The 19,451-nt window shown below is 44.6% G+C and overlaps 1 protein-coding gene across 1 annotated transcript in view; it reads right to left on the reverse strand.

Annotated features, from left to right (window-relative positions):
* LOC135458532 (sucrase-isomaltase, intestinal-like) overlaps nt 1-18,512 on the reverse strand; it is a 59,949-nt gene extending 41,437 nt beyond the window's left edge. The window contains exons 1-7 of the mRNA XM_064733724.1: nt 18,467-18,512; nt 15,486-15,783; nt 14,923-15,025; nt 14,689-14,834; nt 4,971-5,139; nt 4,268-4,364; nt 3,121-3,233 (exon numbers count right to left, since the gene is read on the reverse strand). Of these exons, the coding sequence (XP_064589794.1) occupies nt 3,121-3,233; nt 4,268-4,364; nt 4,971-5,139; nt 14,689-14,834; nt 14,923-15,025; nt 15,486-15,783; nt 18,467-18,512 (972 nt within the window). The remainder of the gene's footprint in view (nt 1-3,120; nt 3,234-4,267; nt 4,365-4,970; nt 5,140-14,688; nt 14,835-14,922; nt 15,026-15,485; nt 15,784-18,466) is intronic.
* Nucleotides 18,513-19,451: the final 939 nt, after the last annotated feature.

Consider the following 19,451-nt stretch of genomic DNA (forward strand, 5'->3'; position numbering starts at 1 on the left):
CACAGAAACAAGCATAGCAGGGGCAGAGAGGAGGCTCAGACACTGAAGTGGCACTGAAGGCAATAGCACAAAACACTTGAGAAAGGTGTAAGGCACTTTTTTCTGGAAACATCTCCCTTGTTCTCACCAGCTGTGCACCTGCTGGCATCTGGTCACCCTGCCACACCAGTGGGGCCATACCAGAGAGAAAAACTGAGGGGTCCCTGCAAAAAGCAGTGGCTGGGGCAGACTTGCTCAGGAGGGAGGCAGGTGCTGGTCCACAGAGAAGCTCTGCAGCAGTGCAGCCTGGTCCCACCAGGGACCCCAGCAGCCAGGAGCTCCCAAAACACCAATTCACAGAGGAGACCCATGCAAACAGCTCAGAGAGCCGAGCCATGCTGCTGAGCAGCGCCTTGCAGATATCAGTCACACTTCTCCTTTCTACCCCTTCTCTTTCCCTACAGCATGGCAATGACTGCACAGGGAAAATCCTCTCAGTGTGACAGAAAAGACAATTGAAAAAATAAAGTCTTTTCTGTCTCCTTCACCTTCCCACATATCTTGTACATAAAAGCCAAATTATTACCCTAGAGACTAATAATATGGTAATTGTAACATTTTTGACCTTGGAATTTCAGGATGTTTACTGAAGAAGTTATTATTTCACATTGAAATTACCAACATGCATTCTTTAAGATTCCCTAGAGAGTTGAGCACAAGCTCAGAGAATACAGAACAGGATTTTTTTGTCCTGGCATGTGACATGTCTCATTAGGAGACGCCCACTGCTCTCCTTTACCCTGTTTTCTTTGCTCCAGCTCCATTTCCAGAGACAGGGGTGGAAAGTGAGCTGCCACTACCCATCAGCTGAAGAGTGAGAACCCTCTCATTTTATTTTCAGATGCTGACCACCTGCTAAGCCACAGAAATGCTGCCTTCAAACACCAGTAAAAGACTTTGAAAAGGAACAGGCGTGGCTCTAATTTCCATCGTACTGCTGCACTAACTCCCTTGAAATGGGGATCAAAGCTCCAGCCTGGGGGAGAGTTGCTTTACTTTTTCCCCCCTTTTCCCACCCTGGTTTTATTACCCACGTGTAAGTTAAAACCCCAGCTTGCTCGCTGGTCTGTGGCAGTGGCATCAGAGATAGTGTGTTCTGGTTTGGGCTGGGATATAGTTAATTTTCTTTATAGTAACTGCAATGGGCTGTGTTTTGGATTTGTGCTGAAAATAGTGATGATAATTCAGGGATATATTTGATTTTGCTGAGCAGTGCTTGCACAGAGTCAAGGCCTTCTCTGCCCCTCACTCCATACCACCAGTGAGGAGGCTGGGGGTACACAAGGAATTGGGAGGGGACACAGCCAGGACAGCTGAGCCCAGCTGACCCAAGGGATGTTCCATATCAAATGCCTTCATACTCAGCACATAAATCTGGGGGAAGAGGAAGGGGGAGCTGGATATTCAGAGTGATGGCATTTGTCTTTCCCAGTAACAGTCACATGTTCAGCCATTCCCCCGATACCTGGGGGTGTCTCAACACCCTCCTGCTGGGAACTGGTGAATGAATTCTTTGTTTTGCTTTGCTTGTGTGCACAGTTTTGCTTTACCCATTAAACTGCCTTTATCTCAACCCACGAATTTTCTCACTTTTACCCTTTGGATTCTCTCCCCCACCCCACTGGGGGGGCGTGAGTGAGTGGCTGTGTGGGGCTGAGCTGCCAGCTGGGGTTAAATCATGACAGACAAAGGGAGGGGATGATGTGCAGAGGGAGCTGGAAACCTCCAAGCAACAGAGCAGTTGCTCCTTCTCCAGGACATGGAGGAGCACCACCAGCCTCCCACCTCTCTGGGAGATAGCATCTGAACCTCTCCTTGGAAAAGGAAGGTCTAGCAGAGCTTACCACCCCAGAGAAGCTCCAGCCTTCCCAAAACAGCAGCATGAGCAAGTCTTATCCCTTCCTCCACCAAACCAGAACCCAGAAATGCCTTCCTTCTAGGTTAAATCCTCTTTTTCCCTTGCTCTAAACCACAGTATTTCTGTTCCCATATAGGCACTTTGAAAGAAGGCAAGCATAGGATATGGAGGCTTTAAAAAGACAAGAAAGACAAAATGTTTGCTAGAGATCAGAGCTCAGGCCCCTTTGAGGGGTGGCACAGGAAAAGGCAGCTCACATCTTGCTGTGAGCTCTGAGTGCCTGGCTCTGGGATGCCCTACCCTGGTCAGCCTTCCTCAGGGAAGGCTAATTGCAGCCTAACCCTCAGGGTCTGCACAGTGACCTCCCCTTCTCACAGTAACATGCTTGCTCCAGCTTTGCCCCACACTCTTTAGGTTTGACACTGATTTTTTACATAAAAAGTTTGCATCTGAGGTGACAATTTTCTGTAGAAAGGCCCAGTTGAAGCTTCATTTGGTGTCCAGGAAAAAACATATTATCTGCCACTTTTTTCTGCACAGTCCTCACTAAATAAGAATTGCATGTACACTTCCAAATCAGCCATTGGCATGTGTACTCTCAGTTCTCTGGAAAACATTGGGCAATTGGATAGCAAGTAGTTACTCTGTGAGACAGCAGTAAATGCAGTGTTATACATCCATGCTCTCCAATGCAATTATATGGGTTTTCATTAGTGAAAACCAGCCTGATGGCTCCAAAATCAGCAAGCAATTCCACTGGCAAATAAAGGCTTGAAGACTTCAAAGTCCATTCAATATCTCTGAAATCCAGCATATGTAAAGTTCCCAAACATTCCCATCTGTGCTATGCCTAGTTTGTCTTCTTGGCCTGCAGCATCAAAATGCAGTCATGTCATACAGCAAAGACTGTAAAACTGTGACAGCCCAGAGAGGACTAAGCTTAGACAGATATCTCTCTAATCATTGCATCCCTTTAGTGCATCCCATCCTGACACATTGCAGGAGAGGCTGGAGTGTGCACTGAACAGCCAGCCTGCCTGTGACACTCAGACTGCTCACAGATGCTCGAGCACACGCCAGCTTTCCCTTGGATCTGAAGCTGCAGCTTTGTACAAATGGATCAGGACAAAGCTCTGCCTGCACTACCCACTGATACTACCAGATACTGACAGGACTGTGTTACAAGGCACTGTTCCATGAGCCATGAGCACTTTTCCACTGACCTCAGTGTACTGCTGAACCACATTCTCAGGAGTTGGTCCCATGAAGAGATAGAAGTCGAGGATCCCTCCAATAGTGCGGAAAGTCAAAGATGGGTTTGGAGACAGAGTAACATCTAAAAGGGAAAAAAAGGCCCTCAGCACAAACCAACTCTGCACTATACATGGGAATAGGTCAAGAATGCATCAGGGGAGGTTGAGACTCAGCATTAGGAGGCATTTCTTTACTGAGGGTGGGCAAATGCTGGAACAGGCTTCCTAGAGATGTCGTTCTGTCGTTCACTGAGCCTGTCAGTGTATAAGATCATTTAGACAATGCCTTAACAACATGTTTAGCTTTTGGTCAGCCTTGAAGTGTTCAGGCAGCTGTACTACAAGTATGTTTCATGTCCATTCCAACTGAAATATTCTCTCCTATTCCATCCATCTTAGCTGTTGCACCCTGGGCACTTTTGTGCACCCTGTGGGTACGACTGGATGAGCAAACAGAGCCTGAAGGTAGGCAGGCCCAGTGTTTCTGTAATCTCTGCTTTCAGATTGGCATGGTGCAGCAATAAATCACAGAAACCCACACAGAGTAGATTGCATAGATCCATTTGTCTCCGTTTCATATTTATACAAAGGATCAACAAGTTTGTGTTTAGGGTTCCTCTATGCTATTTTAATCTTATTGAAAGCCATTGTCTGCCAGGGGAAACTGATTTTATAGACTAAGTGAAGATTCTCCTTTTCTGAAATTATACTACTACATTAATGCAGTAAGGTGACCATGGCAACACACAAAACTATTCTCCAAAGACAGAATATAGGATTAACCTAAACTGATTTGATTTTGTTATGCCAGTCTCAGAGGAAATTTCTTCCACCTTCTTCTTTCCCTCTATTTGCATATATTTTCATTAAAAATTTCAGAATGTATTTTCCCTGAAAATGCCTAAAAATGTCCAAATTCCTTGTTAAAAATTCATTCTACTGAAATCCATTTGAAAAATCTTTGAAAAAAATCTATTCATCCTGGAAGCATAGTTAGCCACACAGTCACTTATGTTTGTATCACATTAAAAAGCAGTCAGTAAAACAGTATTTTATATTTACTAATCTATCATATTTCTATATGCAGTCCATCTAGGGAATCCCTGTATCTTTTTACCTTGTGCATTGGAGTTCAGAAGGAGAACACCGTGGGCATTGGCGTCTGGTTCTACGCACATGTAGAAAGGGTGAACTCCATAGAGGTTGGCAAATGCCTGAAACATAAAGAGCGCATGAAGTATCACTTGATTTTGGTGTTTTTCATAGCTTTTGTCAGGTAGATACACATGCACAGACAAGGAAATAAATTCATTCATAGTTAGAGACTTATTTTGAAAGGCTGGGTTTTTTCATCTAAATTGGTGCGAAGTCAAATTGACTGAAACGTTGGGGTTTTTTTTCTGCCTTATCACAATGGAATTTTTTAGTCTTTCCCGTTTAAACCTTTGATACTCTGCTAAATCCTTCAAAATGGCATGAGTAAGAATCACTTTTCTAGTTAAAACAGACTCAGCCACTGACTCCAGTTCAGCCAAATATCTGATGAGCCCTGCTGGAGTCCAGCTTGTTTGGATGAACAAGGATTGATCCAAGCATGAAATGCAAAGCTCTCCTGAACCAGGATCTTGGCACACAATATACTTTTTCCTGAAAACTGCACTGTGATAAAGTATCTGATAAAAGGTTTCAAAGTTCTGTTAAAACATTCACGGCTTTGTCTTTAATTAAAACTGATGATACCCGCGAAGCTTGTGACATTCCATGTTTGCCACCTCCTTTTGGTGACACAAGCTAGGACAAAGCGTTGCAGAGTGAATTACCGTTGGTGCCTGGTCCCTGGCGTACATGCCATAGGTAACAAAGTCCATGTTGTGCTTGAAGGTCGGGTGCTCGTGTTCACCAAAGCCATACACAGAAGTGGATGGCACAGCGGTGGTGATCTCAAGGAACTGGTTGGAGAAAAATAGATCAACCAGGGGACTGTCCCACCTGTGACAAACAGAGACAGACAGAATTAGTTTGTTTCTCTTTGGAAAGTACTATTCTAAGTTCATGTCTGGCTATTTATACTTTTTATGTATTTTGGAGAATAACAGTATTAAAAATTCATTAAATTCTATGCATCTGTCTAAAGTGCTTAACCTAACACATTAAATTCATCTTGCAATGGTTGAAGATATCTCATCTACTTATGCAAAAAGAATGCATCAATATAATTTTTGAAAAGAGCAACTAAAACAACAGAAGACAGACTATAAATCTATTATCAAAATAAGTGGTTGCTTATGCTATTTCTATGACAACCAACGTGAAAGGCTAAAAATTGTTATTACACAGTGGAGTTCAGAATACTTAATGAGAACAACAGATATTTTATCAGCTTTTTTTTAATGTTTTGCTGTATCAGGACCCAAATGCCTCCAACTTCATGCAGGTGCCTAAAATAGAGGTATACTTTTTTCTAGACTCTGCTTGAACAAGATGTTTTTATTGTGATGACTCTCCTGCTTCTCTCACCAGCTTAATGCATTTATTTCTATTGAATCATCTGTGGACACAGGCTCACATTTTAATTAATTCTGTTTCCTATCTCTAAAGCTATAATGAGCTGCAAGTTAGATGGGGGATAACATAGTCAAGCTGAGGAGAAGTGTTTTGTTAATGGTCATGTGTATGCCATGAGTAGCTCATTTAGACAGCACCCTCTCGAGCCTTGTTTAACCATGAATTTGTTACAGCTAATTAAAATAAATGAGCCCAAGCCATAGAGCACAGAAGTGGCATAACTCTCCTTTTAATGTTCTTCTGTCAATGATTTTGACAAAATTAAATGGTTGATCAAATTGACTGGTAAATCAGAGAAATGGGAGACGGGCTGTGTTGGTGGCAGCAGCTCTACCCTCATGAGGAGAGCACTCTGGTGAGTGGCCTGCCCCCTGTGCCACCAGCACCCCTTCCTGGGGACAAGTCCCTGCTGCTGGGAGGGATTTGGGGGGCACCACTGCTCCCTCCACACTGGCAGGCTCTCCCCTCGAGGCTGCAAGCACAGCTGCTCATGGATAGGCTCTACCTTGCCTCTCCATGCAAAACTCAGGCACAAACTATCCCTAAACTTTCCTGGACACATTCAAAGTCACACACAGGTACTGAAGGGTCTGTGTGTTTTTTTAGAAGACTATTTGTCCTTTCTTACAAGCAGAAGAAGTAAGAATTTGTATGTAACTCTTGATATGTTTTTTTGCCAGCAGGAACCCCTCCCTCCCTCCTTTCCATCATCTCCACCTACATGCAGTACTGAATAAAATTATTTTCTTTTAGGAGGGTTGTGCATGCAAAACTTCCCTGAGAATTAGATCCAGTCTTTCACAAATAAAGGCCTTTCTGCAAGAAGCAGTTGCTGTGCAAGAATAGGGATGGGCTCTGGAGCTGTATTCCTGCCCAAAGGAAAACTGTCACACAGCTCTGTTCTGTGCCAAGACAGGAAGGGTCACTGCTCTGAGCAGACCAGAGGGATAAGAAAACCTCAAACTATGCCAGAGGGGAAATGCTTTTGAAAAGTTTAAATATCTGTCCTAAGTCATTGAGCTCTCCCCATGATGTCTGTTCAGAGGGCATGAGGCTTTGTATATTTGTGGCACCCACATTATGGCATGGACATTTCCTGTCATGAGAACTCTTAGTGTTACCATGGCATTAAAGTATAACTTCATTAAAGTATTACTGCAGCTCAGCAAGTCCCCTTCCTGGCCATGAGGGTCACTGGGGTGGTGCAAATGACAGCCCTAGGAACAAGCCTTCTGCCCCACCATATCTCTACATGTTGTGGAGAAACTGGTTTATGACTCATGCCTTCCTTCAGGCAACTCTACCTCTGCATGACATTGCCATAACAGTGCCCTGCTCTGCACCCTCCATGGCTCAGCTCCCTGGGGCTGCCACCCCCACCAGCACAGCTCCCCATCAGCCTTGTCCTTCCCTAGACCTCTGCATGCCAGCATAGCTATGCACTAAATATAGCATTAACCATGACATAAAAAGGCTGGTAATGACTCTTTTTTTCTGAGCATCATTATGTCATCTCCATCTGAAGGAAAGCATGAACAGGTTTTCCCCTGGCACTATTCTCTGCCTTCACTCCAAGCAGCTTCCCGAGCCCTTGTGCTCTCCAGCACACCATGGTAGCTGTTGTGCTACTTCATGTGTTTGCTCATGTAGTGTTGGCAAGGAGAAATCATTTAAATGAAAAAATATGACATTCCTTAAAACCTTGGATGCAATAAAAGAAAATGTCATATTTCTCCCACCTTCCCTCCTGCTGGCTTAAAGCAAATAGAAGGAACAAAACAGGAGGGAGCATAAAATGACATTATGTTTGCAGGAATTTGCATGGTTCTCCTTCAAGAGTCCTATGAACCATAAAACCACTGTGATGGACAACCGAAGGGGTCTTAATAATGTAAAAACACAGCTGAACAGTTGCTCACAGTTGCCCCTGATAGAAGTTAAACAAGGCAAAGTCTGTCAGGACTTTGCACAAGAGGTAATAGCTGCAGTCACATTTACTGCTGAAAGTCATAAGCTGTTAGTGTGTCTGTGGCAGGAGCACTCCTGCCCATGGAAATACAAACCAGCCTCCCCACACATCTGCCTGGCCCATTGTCTTTGAGCAGTCCTCCTGTCCAAGGAGTCTGATTGAGAAAAGCTGCTCTTTTCTTCCATACACAGTGCACCATAAAGAGTAAAACTCTCTAATTTTTACCTCTTATCAGGAAAAAAAAAGAATGACTCAGATTGAAAAGGTCTCTGTAAAAATTAACATTTTTGACCAGCAAGGGAACTAGTCTCACACCAGCAGTGAAGCCATGGCTATCAGGATGAAGCATAACTGGAGTGGACCAAGAAAGCAGTATTAAAAGGAAGGTGAGTAAGCAGGTAGATAAAACATCCTGCTCATGTTGAAGCTCATGACTAACATTGTCACAATGTTGAGGGGGATGACTAAAAGGCTGTACAAGATGGTTTTCAGGAGTGCAATCATCACTCCTTTGTAATATGAACTGGACATGATGATTTACCTCTCTGAACAATACTCTGCTGAGGTTTATTGGAGGCCAATGGCTGCAGAGTGTGCAGTGGCCCAAAGCACTGATTCACCTGCCATGGGCAACCAGCTGGTGGCACTTCTAAAGGTGGTCTGACAAAACCTCCAGAATGAGCAGACTTGGGACACAGATTGATACATCATTAGGACAGGCAGTGTGCATTATCTGGACATTCAAAAGTAATCTTAAGTCAGGAGAAGTTTGGTCTTTTTTTTTTCCTTCCTGTTGCAATAAATCCTGGAGAACTGAGGTCATTAATTGAAGTTGTAAACAACTGGTCCACTCGGTCACTTGGAGAAAACATCCTCTATAACATCTGCTTTTCTTGGCCTCCAGACCACCCATATATTATCTGTGTGCAAATTTAGTTGTAAATTCCCATGGCTATCCAAAAAGGGAGTCTAAGCCTCCTGGCAAAGCTTGGGCACACCCTTCCAGACAGCCTGGGCTACCACAGTATGCACAGGCTGCCCATAAAGTGCTAAAGCACCCTAGGGAGTGGGGAGTACACACTCTATTTTCAAATGAACCTGAAATAAACTGATTGACTCAGCACACTGGAGCTGCTGAGGAGCATCACCTAAGGAGCCCAGATCTCAGATTGCTAAAAATACATCCACTGACTGCTGGTTTTGGCTGGAGCTAACCTTCATCATAGCAGCTGGTATGGGGTGATGTTTTGGATTTGTGCTGGAAGCTGTTGATAATTCAGGGATGTTTTAATTACTGCTGAGCAATTCTTAACAGAGCACAACAGGGCTTTGCTGCTCCTTACACTGCCCCACCAGCAAGGAGGCTGCACAAGTAGCAGGGAGGGGACACAGCTGGGATAGTTGGCCTCAAGGGATATCCCATACTATATGGCTTCATGTGAGCATTAAACCTAGCAGGAAGGTTGGCTGGGAGATGGCTGCTCAGGGAGTGGAAGGTGTCAGTCAGATGGTGGTGAGTAATTGTTGTCATTTGCATCACTTTTCTTTCTTGGGTTTTATCTCCGTTATTTTCCTTTTAATTGCATTATTATTATTATTACTGTTATTGTTGTTATTATTATTATTAATAATATTATTATTGCTGCTACTACTTTTACTTTTTTTCCCTGTTATTAAACTGTTCTTGTCTCAACCCATGCGTTTTCTCACTTTTACGCTTCTGATTCTCTCCATCTTTCAGTCAGGTGTGAGCAGGCAGCTGTGTGGTTCTTGGCAGCTGGCTGGGGTTAAACCATAACAGTTTTTCACAACTGCTGTATTCCTTATTAGCTGTAACTCTTGGGACACCACTGGAGTGCAGAAGGTCCACCAAGACTGAATTTTGATATGTTTATCTTACTTAAAGGTGATTTGTCAAGTAGGTGGAGAAAATCAGCAGGAATAATCAACAGATTTTCCACAAACATGACATTTATAAAAAAATAAGAAGTGTATGTACAGTTATTGACACATTTCTGCTCTACTTCTACTGTATTCATTGTGTGATATCAGGAAATGTCCTACAACTCACTGGATATACAATGCTTAATTTTTGCTCTGAAAAACACTTGGTAAGTGATATACCTACAATATTTCTTGGCTAGGTAACATAAATCTTAATGATTAGAAGACTAAAATAATGGCTCCTACAAATTAGGAACTAGCCCATTCTATCCATGATGCATACAATTTCCTCCCCTTGCTTCCAGCAAAACTGCAGTTATGACAATAGCATTATAAATCATTCTAATAGCCTTGCCTATGTAAAACACCTTCGTGGTAAGTGGTGTCTGTGCTAAAAATAAAAAAAGGCAGCTGAACTCTACAGCAGCCTTTTTGGAAATTAGGGAAAATCTTTATTAGGTTTTTTGTGTAGTATATTCCCAAGTGCAATAGCAAATGAGGTATTCCAAATGCTTAATAGAAAGTAGTCCCTATCTGGCTTGCAAAAAAAATGTTCTGCCTTCCATTATTTGTGTAACATCATGAAGGAAAAGCCAGGATATTAAAGTGGAGAATCAAATCAGTAGTCCATCCCTCTGCAGCCTGTCTCCAGCAATGGCCCAGGCCAGATATCACAAAGGAAGGCACAAGATGTCACTCAGAGCCAGTCTTGCAATAATCTGCTTATGGAGGAAGTTTCTGGCTGTTTTCATAGAATTAACTGATGTTGTGAAGCATGGAGACAGAAGCACTTGGGGGTTTTATTTTCCTACAGATGATTTTTTTATTATGCCTGAATGTGTATCCTGCTAGGCCTCCTGTGCCAGTGCTGCCCTGGGGCAATGAGTCCCACAGAGTAATCACACACTGCAAAACAAGCATGTGTTTGTTATTTATCACTGTCTTAAAGCACAGTTCTCAGCCTTTTACTGTGTTTTTGAGAAAATCTGTGCTTTCTTTGAGCCTTCATGCTCTCAGTTGATAGCACCTCCTCCAGTGGTTGCTCTTGTCAGTGTGGCAGGAGCAGCAAGGAGAACAGTGCTTAACCTGAGTGTAGGTGCCACAAAACAACCCACAGGCTCTTTAACTTGCTCACCTGCCTTAGTACAACACAGGATTTTCTCTCCTGTTTTACTAATGTAGGGTCTTGGCCAAGCACAGGACAGCTTCCCATAAGAGCTGCAAGATCAACCAGAATATCCTAAGCAAAGATTTACTAAATTAAAGCCAATAGCTTGACATAGCATTTTTCCACTGACCACACCAATTTTGCCAAATCCTTATTTTCCAATCATGATGGGAGTAAAAAGAGGCTCCCTGCAGTCTCCACTGCCCAACAATGCTGGTAGTTTGGGAGCTTCTCCTCTGGGACAGGAGATTCATGCACTAGTCCCTGTCCCTCATGGTTCAGAACTGTGACTTGCAGCCTTAAATCAGATGCAGGTTTCTAGTTTTCTTGTGGAAAGGAGAAAGCACCTGACTTCTGGATGGGAGCAGAAGCTTTGCTGTGTCTCATCTGATCCCCTCGGCATCTGCCTAGTGAATGTGAGGACATGGCACCTCTTTACCCCCATGGCTTTGGATAGCTACTGGCACAGTAAAGGACCTTGCCTGGCTAGTGGGAAAACAGCAGGAGCATTGGAGAGGGAGAAAAGCAGAGCAGAAGGAGGCAGGATGGGATGGGACAGAGAACAGGACAGCAGTGGATGAGAAGGAGAAAAGTAAGAGGGAGTAAGCCAAGAGGCATTGCTGGGAGGACAAAGGGAGGCAGCCCAAGAGCTCCTGGTCCCAGCAGCCCCCAGCAGTGCCTGGATCATCTCCCTGCATGACACTGTCTCATTTTCACCCCATGCAGGCAAAGCAGCAGCTGTCCGCTGATTAGCTTGGAGCAAGCTGAAAATATAGCAGGATTTGGCCTTTTATTCTTGCTCCTGCCTCTGCTTGAGGTTTGCAATCAGCTGTTAATGTCTCTCCCTTCACACAGTTTACTCCTTTCCCCTGTTATTGTGATTACATGGAGCCCTGAGTTTGTCCTGCCCTCCTTGGGCAGCTCAGCTAGGTCTCCCTGCACGCAGAGAGTGTGAGAAATGCCCTTAAATCACACTCAAAGCCTCCTCTGCCTCTCCCCTGCAGCATTTCTAATGTGGAGTGAAATCATTCCTCACAAGGAGGAGGCTTTGTGCACAGGGGTCCCAGAGTGGGGATGGGGTTTTCTGTCAAGCAGACAGACAGAAGCCTGACACCCCATTGCTTCCCAGCACAAAGCCAGGGATGGCAGGACAGACTGCAGCTCGGAAAGGAGGGCAGGGAAACACAAGTGGGGGCTTTGAAACAGCCACCCAAACCTACACTGTGTTTCTGCTTGGAACAGGCTGCTTCCTTCCCAGGTGGACTGTCAGCTGTGCCAGAGCATGCTGGGCATCATGAGGGATTTAGGCTTTCTTGGGGGGTAGGTCAGCCAGCAGCATGGCTCTGCTAGCAAGGAATAAGAAGCATAAGGAAAAGCAGATTTCTGAGGATCTGGCATTGCTTTACTATGGGGAAGTTTTCCTCAGAGATATTTAAAAGGTCCAAGAGAGACCCCTGACCTGGTTTGTTGCAGACACAAGTTATTATCCACCCACACCTGGGGAGTGCAACTGCAGCACCTGTTGAAGAAGTTTTATTTGCCCACATCGACTGTTCTGAGCAGTGTTTGTGTGCACACAGAAATCAACAATTGACTCAGCTGTTCATTGAGGCAGTAAGGCCATGGCTGTTCACATCCTAAAGCAGGAGGCTGAAGTCCCTCCAGGTGTCAGGCACTTGCCTGTTTCTCAGGGACACACAGCCTGCCCTAACCTGGCCCGGGCACAGACACCACCACCTGGTGCCTGGGCGCCCTGCAGCAGCTGCTCCCACTTCTGGAGGGAACCCAAAGGAAAAGATTTGGTTTTTAGCATTCAAACCTGCCTTTGGGCAGGTTGAACTAACACGAAAATCTACTTAACCTGCCAGATGCCACCAGTGCACCCCTGGACCCAGGCAGTCAAGTGCAGCCACTGATGGGAATGTTCCTATAATGCTGATTGCTGAGGGCTCATCCCTCCCAGTAAAGTAAATGCAGCCAACCATAGATTTTAGGCCAGGATATATAACCTGCTTTCCTGTTTTGAAAGATTCCATCTGCACAGCTCTTTTGGTAGCTAAGGAGATTGCAAATCCCTCTAAGACAGGTTGTGGAGCTATCTCTGAGCACCTGCATTTCCTCACTCTGACAGGATGGACAGGCAAACAAATGAAGGGGAAGCTTTTTTGCTCCTCACACAGGGAGTACAACTAAACTGAATATCATTCAGCTGTGAGAGGAATGGCTCCCTGACAGGATCCTTTAGACTACAGTACTGGCTGTGCCATTTCACATGAAACCAGAATTCCAAGGAACATACAATTTCCCTTTCTGTACACAAAATCCTGTGTCTTTGGGAGCAGCCTTGCCACTGCTTGCAGGACACAAGTCCATTATTTGTGCCTTATATTCACCCACAATTTCCTCTTTCTGGGCTTGGCTGGGTTTCAGGAGCACTCCTTTACCTGCCTGAAGGCAGTGTACAATTTCCCACGGGGATACTGGAGAGCAGAGCATCACTGCTGCTGCTGTGCCAGTGCTGCAAACCAAGGCTGCCCTCTGCCTCCCTGGGCTCTGCAGCACAGCACGGCTGCACCCACACCTCTGCTGCTGCTGCTGGGCACGGGTCTTGGTGCACAAAGAGATGGAGGGGAATGCAGGAGGCTTCCCCAGGCCCACAGCAGGGCACTGAATGTGCCCTCCTGGAAACCTGCTCAGTGGGGTTGTGTCCCTCTCCTGACTTGCGTTCCTCTGCCTGTCACTGGAGCTGTGCCTTTGGCAGACCCTGCATCTGCTCCATAGCAGTCCCTCCCCTTAGCTGGGACATCTCAAGTTTGATTTATCCAGGCTAAAGCCTTAGGGTCTGGGTGAAGGTGGGGAGGGCTGAATGAGAATGGGCCATGAGCTAGGCACTTATGCATTCACCCCTTACACCAGCATTCCAATTAATAAGCCTTTACAGGAAGACGAAGAAAACTGGGCCTTTAACAAAACCCCACTGTTTACACAGAGCTGTTAAGTCTAATGAGAAATTAAATTATTTTTGTTATTAGAGTAATGCATAATGCATGCATTTAAAATAGCCTGCATAAGTAAGACTTTACAGAATTGACTGTGACATGTATAAAGAGATGCCGTAAGACTGTAGTTCAAAAGGATGGTCAGCTCATTAAAAACCCAGCATGATGGTTCCATCGGCAGACCATTCTTGGGGCTGTATGGTCTCATTTGCATCACTCATGTTAAGCCATCCTTAAATTGCTCACTGCTGCATTCCCAAAAACAGCTGCCAGGAATGCACCTTGATTGGGACTCTCTTTCTAAGCAGCATTATGCACTAGAGATGTGTTGATGGAAACCAAGGAGAAGGGAAATTATGACACCTGGTGACATTTGTTAATGAGAGGAGCTTTGCTGAAGTTAAACTTACAGTACTAGCTTGAGAAAACAAATGGTATTTTTGCAGAGCGACAGCTAGAGCCAGTGCCACTCAGTGACATCAGTGGAAATTAGAGGCTTACAGCTTCCACTGCTTTGAGCTCCTTAGACCTGCCTGCTGGAGAGTGTCAGGAGATCTGGCACTTAGTTCCTGACACTCAAATTTCAGAAATCTTAGCTCAGTGCTCTGATGAGTTGAGTTTACCAGCATCCCAAGCCATGAAATTGTAGCCTCAGAAGTTCTTTGACTTACTGCATAAACTTTTATACATGCACGTAGATAACTGTCTGTTACACAGGCACATACCCCCATTAATAATGAAAGCCCTTCCAGGACAAGACACAAATCTGCATTTACACCACATCCTTTGACCCCTTGTCCCACAGACCCAAGCAACAGAGTGTAGGTAAACAGTGCTCACCTCATCACACCTAACTTTTACAAAAAGCAATATGAATCATGTGTGGTACTCACAGCACAGTGCCAGTGCTCTTCCTCTTGATCTTTAAGTGCGTGGAATCATCGGAGAACTCCACCTCATAGTTGGCTTCTTCAGCAGTGACCCCGGGGCCATCGATCTTCAGTGGGACTTCAAACCGCTGTGCGTTGGGGTCGTAGAGCTAGAGCGAGGCGAGCAGGGGGCAGGTCAGCTCACTCCTTAGCATGTGTGTTGCTTTGGTTAAATGATTCCAACCCCCAAACACTCACCTTGAACCGCAGTCTGTCCTTGGTCTGGAACTCCACCTCAAAGACGATCGGGGAAATGTCATTTCCGAAGAGGGACAAGGCCTGGCGCTTGTTCAGCGTGACTCTGCAGTGCAAACACGTGCTGGTGACCACCACGAGGGATCACTGGCTGAGACCACCCTCGGGCAGGCCAGGGGAACCACCCAGCTACTCTGTGGCAGCTCTTTAAAAATAAATCATTGACTTACTGAGAGAAATAATCCCTGAGGCCAGTTTAGGCCTTCCTTGATGTTAATGGATAAAACAGAGGCCACCAAAGAAAGGAGACCTCGTAGTTTCCTGAGACACAGCTGCCAGGGCGGGAGGGAGCACTCTGTGCCTGCACCTGGTTTCCTCACCTGAGGTGTGGTGAGAGCACAAGCCCCAGTTCTATGGCAATGCACAGAGAAGGGTGTCCCTTTCCCTCCTTGGGGAAGGAAAGTTTTCGGGTCAATGTGTTCGGGAGAGCGCCCGGGGCGGCGGCGCCGGCCGTGGGCAGTGCCGGCCTGCAGCACCCGGGGAGCCTCCCGCACTCACTCACTCACCTCCAGCCCTTGTCGGTCTGCTCGGGGCCCCCGCTGCGGGCGTAGCCGTAGGGACTGTTCTCCGGGAAGAAGCACCAGGGAGCGTTGGGCACATCAGGTGCACACCACGTGCAGCCCCGGGCCTCGCAGGCCTCCCGGGAAGCGCCGGGCTGCGGGTGGCAGTCAATGCGCTTCTGCGCCGCCACGTTGCCGGGGCACTGCGCGTCCTGCTCCTCGCCCAGGCACCCGCCCAGGGCTGTGGGGGAAAAGCCGTCAGAGCAGCAGGGAACCGCGTCAAAAACCCCACAGCACCGCGAACCTCAGATATTCTTGGTTCTGGATGTGCTTTCTCCCCGTCTTAGGGCTGGTACCCATTATCCCATGAACTAGGACTGGCCGAGCAGCTGCCTGCTCATACCGGAGCAAGAGCAGCAGCCGCTTTCTTTTACAAGCCGAGGCACTGGGTCTGCATTATTCTGCACTCAGAGCTGCCTGTGCTCAGTTGAAGCACGACTCGCTTGAAATACTCATACAAAGTTAAATAGCAGCATAATGAAGCTGCTGGTGAGGCATGAGAGCAACACTGCAGGCTGGCAGAGAAGGAGGGAGTCTTCAGTAAGGACTGCTGTCAATATTAAAGTGCTACATTTTCTGTGTAATTATGTTATTCACAGATGTTTTCTAACTATAGAGATACAACTATGTGACAAGCAGCATGTACTTGTATGGTATAAATAGAAAAACAGTGAGTGTATGTGCATGTTGGGTTTCTTTTCTGTATCGTATGACAACTGTATCTACACAGTATTAGTAGTTTGTTTTAATATAGGTATGGTTATGAGTAAAGGAAAGTTGCCAGCAGTAAAAGAAAAGGCATATATTAGTCATTCACAGAATCATCATGAAAAAAAACCTGTTAGTAAGGTGCTAAATTTGCCCTTTTTACAGCTGCAAGTCAAGCCCTCTGGTTGAGAGCCTCAGAAGAGCAGGGGGACCACAAGACCAGCTCCCTGCTGTGCTGACAAACTGCTGTTGGTAAATATTCTCAGAGAGAGCAGGCATATCACTGGCAGCATACTTATTCTGAAGTTAATTTATGTAATTTTAGTCATTACAGCAATATTCCAAGATTAAATCTACTTGAACGATAATTGCCCTTTTCTACAAAATGACTAATACCTCTGCTTTCTTTATTTTTTTTTTTTTTAATGCGGACTGTTGTGTGCATGAAAGCCTAAAACATGATTGCTGATGCAGTCTGGGCTTCTCCACAGAAAGAATTCTACAAGCAGATGTGCACAAGCAGTAATTATGTATACTAGAAAAAGTTACAGAATGAAATAGTAGATTCTTGCTAGAGAATGCCATCATGCTGCAATGCCCGAGTTGATTTCCAAGTGGGGGGATATGAACCCAGAAAAGCAGGAGTGCCACCTACATTTTTTTTGAGTAAACTCTCAAGCCCCTTTTGGACAGGAACATCTGACACTCAGGTCTGATGCTCCCAGGCTGCTCAGCAGAGCTCACTGCTCCATGCCACCTTGCCTCATTATCATCTTCTGGAGGCTGGAGTTAACGGGAATTATCTGGCTGTTAACCTGCACCAGCTGCTGTGCAGGCAGCATTGGGTTCCCCCTCTTTTGATGGGGCAGAGAGGTCAGACTGCTCTCTGTCCAGCATTCACCCCTCATGATACATCACATAGAAAAGCTCTAAATTCTTATCCTCTTTTTCATCCAAAGCATAATAGGAATATGAATACCCTTCTGCACTCCTGCAATTATTTCTTCTTGGAGCACAAAATAAACAAAACCCATCACATTTCATTTTGGTCTGGAGTGTGTTTTCTAGTGAGAGTCAAATGCAGCATTAGTGTTTTCATCGCTGAAATCAAGAAGAGTATGAGTGAACACACTACAGCAGATTATTAATGTAGTGTAATTTTACACAGGATAGGTTTGTGGGAGACTTTTATGAACTAATTTGTATTGTAAAATACTTTCAAAATACTTCTTATGAACGAGATTGTGAATGACTAACCTAGTTCAAAGGAAAAAAACATTCCCCCAGTAGGAGCCAAGAAATTTCTTCAATTTTTTCTCCCATTAATGCAAAGCTTACATTTTCCAGCAAATTTTAAAAACAAAGACTTGGAGGTGTGTGCAGCTGAATAAGGCTGCAACCCTATTCATCCCTTGTTCCTGGATTTACTTCTATTGTAGTACAAACGTGATCGCAGCAAGTGGGAAGATACAATTTTCCTTCCCTACTTTTAAAAATAATTTTAAAACCATAATTTTTACTGTATTTACAGCTCATGTCTGTAAACATATGAAGACTAGATCCAAACAAGCAGTTGAATATATAGCAACACCTATGGCTACTTGCTGCTTTTCCATGATAATTTCCATGGGAACAGAAGCTAAAGAAAGGCAGTTGGAAAGATATAGATGAAAAATAATCCTCATTGATTTTTAAAAACCTTCACTTTAATTTTGAAAAATTGGATTAAAATTAAGGCATAAGGAAGGAATTGAAGTATTACCACACAGTTTTTCATTTAATAGTATAAGTATTTACATTTTTGGTTCATCTGTACATTTCAAAGGCATTTGCTGCAGAGGTTTCATCCTTCAGCAACAAAATAATATGTATTCTCCCTTTACTACTCTCTGGACCAAATTAACCTCTGGTATGGTGGAGTAAAAATTACAGAAAAAAACCCTAACAAAGCAATAGGTATCTTCAGAGCTGAATGATCCCACTGATTCCCTTTTGACTATGCAGGTGCCCAAGTGCTGAATGCACTGTAGGACTGGGGCATATTTCTAAACAAGTCAGCTCTGCTGTCCTCCCACAGTCACCTCAGGTGGAGTCAGTGCCATGCCTGTTCTCTCCTTTTCTATGGAAAACAGTCATTTCTTTTAACAGCTCTTCTATTGTTAGCACTTTTATATTTTGCTTATGAAGCCTAGGACAAAATACAAATGTGGTGTACTTACCTGCAAGCACAACAGCCAAGAAACACAGGCTCCTCATCTTTGCCATGGTTGAAGGAGGACTTGTGCAGGCAGTCTGAAGCCTTTTATACAAGTCAGGGGCACGATAAGCACTTCTTCTGATACACAATCAGAAGCATTGCAAATAGGTTCTTAGAATTCATATCTTTAATGAGATTATTTGTTACACATGACCTTGACTGTATCTAAGCAGATAAGGTGAGATACAGTCTAATTTTTCCACACACTTTGCTCAACTTCTGAATTCCAACTTTGAGAGGAAAATGTGATTTTTCCATGACTTCTTAGAAAATTAATTTTTCAGAGACCACCTTTGTTTTTTATTTGACACAAACACGTTCAGACAGTGGGAGTCCAGTACTTACCTTTTTCTGATTTCATATTACCTTTTATCACGTATATGGGTTTACAGCACAGATGAAGTTTGGAAAAAAACAAACAGTAGTCAAAGAATTCTCCATTAAAACAAGACAGTGATACTGTGACCTTTAAAAAATGACATTTTCCTTCCAATTACTTGATGGCAAGAACTTTCAGAGCAAAAGTGTGAAAGCTTTGTTCTACGGTAAGACCTGGTTTAGGTGGAATATCTTCCTGGAAGAAAAAAACATTTAAAACTAAATATTTTTTATTACTACATTATGTAACATTAGTGCCTATCAGGAAATAAGCCAAACCAAATATATGCACTGCCAGGCATCCCTGGAGAGGAACATCTGCAGCCCAGGCCATGGCCACACAGTCCCATGTGCTCAGAGTCGAGCAGCTGGACAGAGGGCAGGCTTTTCCCAAGGCTGCAAGGGAATGTCCTGCAGCTGCAAAACACAATATTCATATGAATCTTGCACCCACAGCCATGAGTGTCCAGCCCCAAAAACAGGGGTCACCAAGCTGTTGGTATCATTTGTGTAGCTTGGCACAACACCTGCTGGGCCAAGGGGAATGGGGACCCTCCACAAAAAGCCTC

Source organism: Zonotrichia leucophrys, chromosome 1A (assembly GCF_028769735.1).
Source record: "Zonotrichia leucophrys gambelii isolate GWCS_2022_RI chromosome 1A, RI_Zleu_2.0, whole genome shotgun sequence".
Lineage (NCBI taxonomy): Eukaryota > Metazoa > Chordata > Aves > Passeriformes > Passerellidae > Zonotrichia > Zonotrichia leucophrys.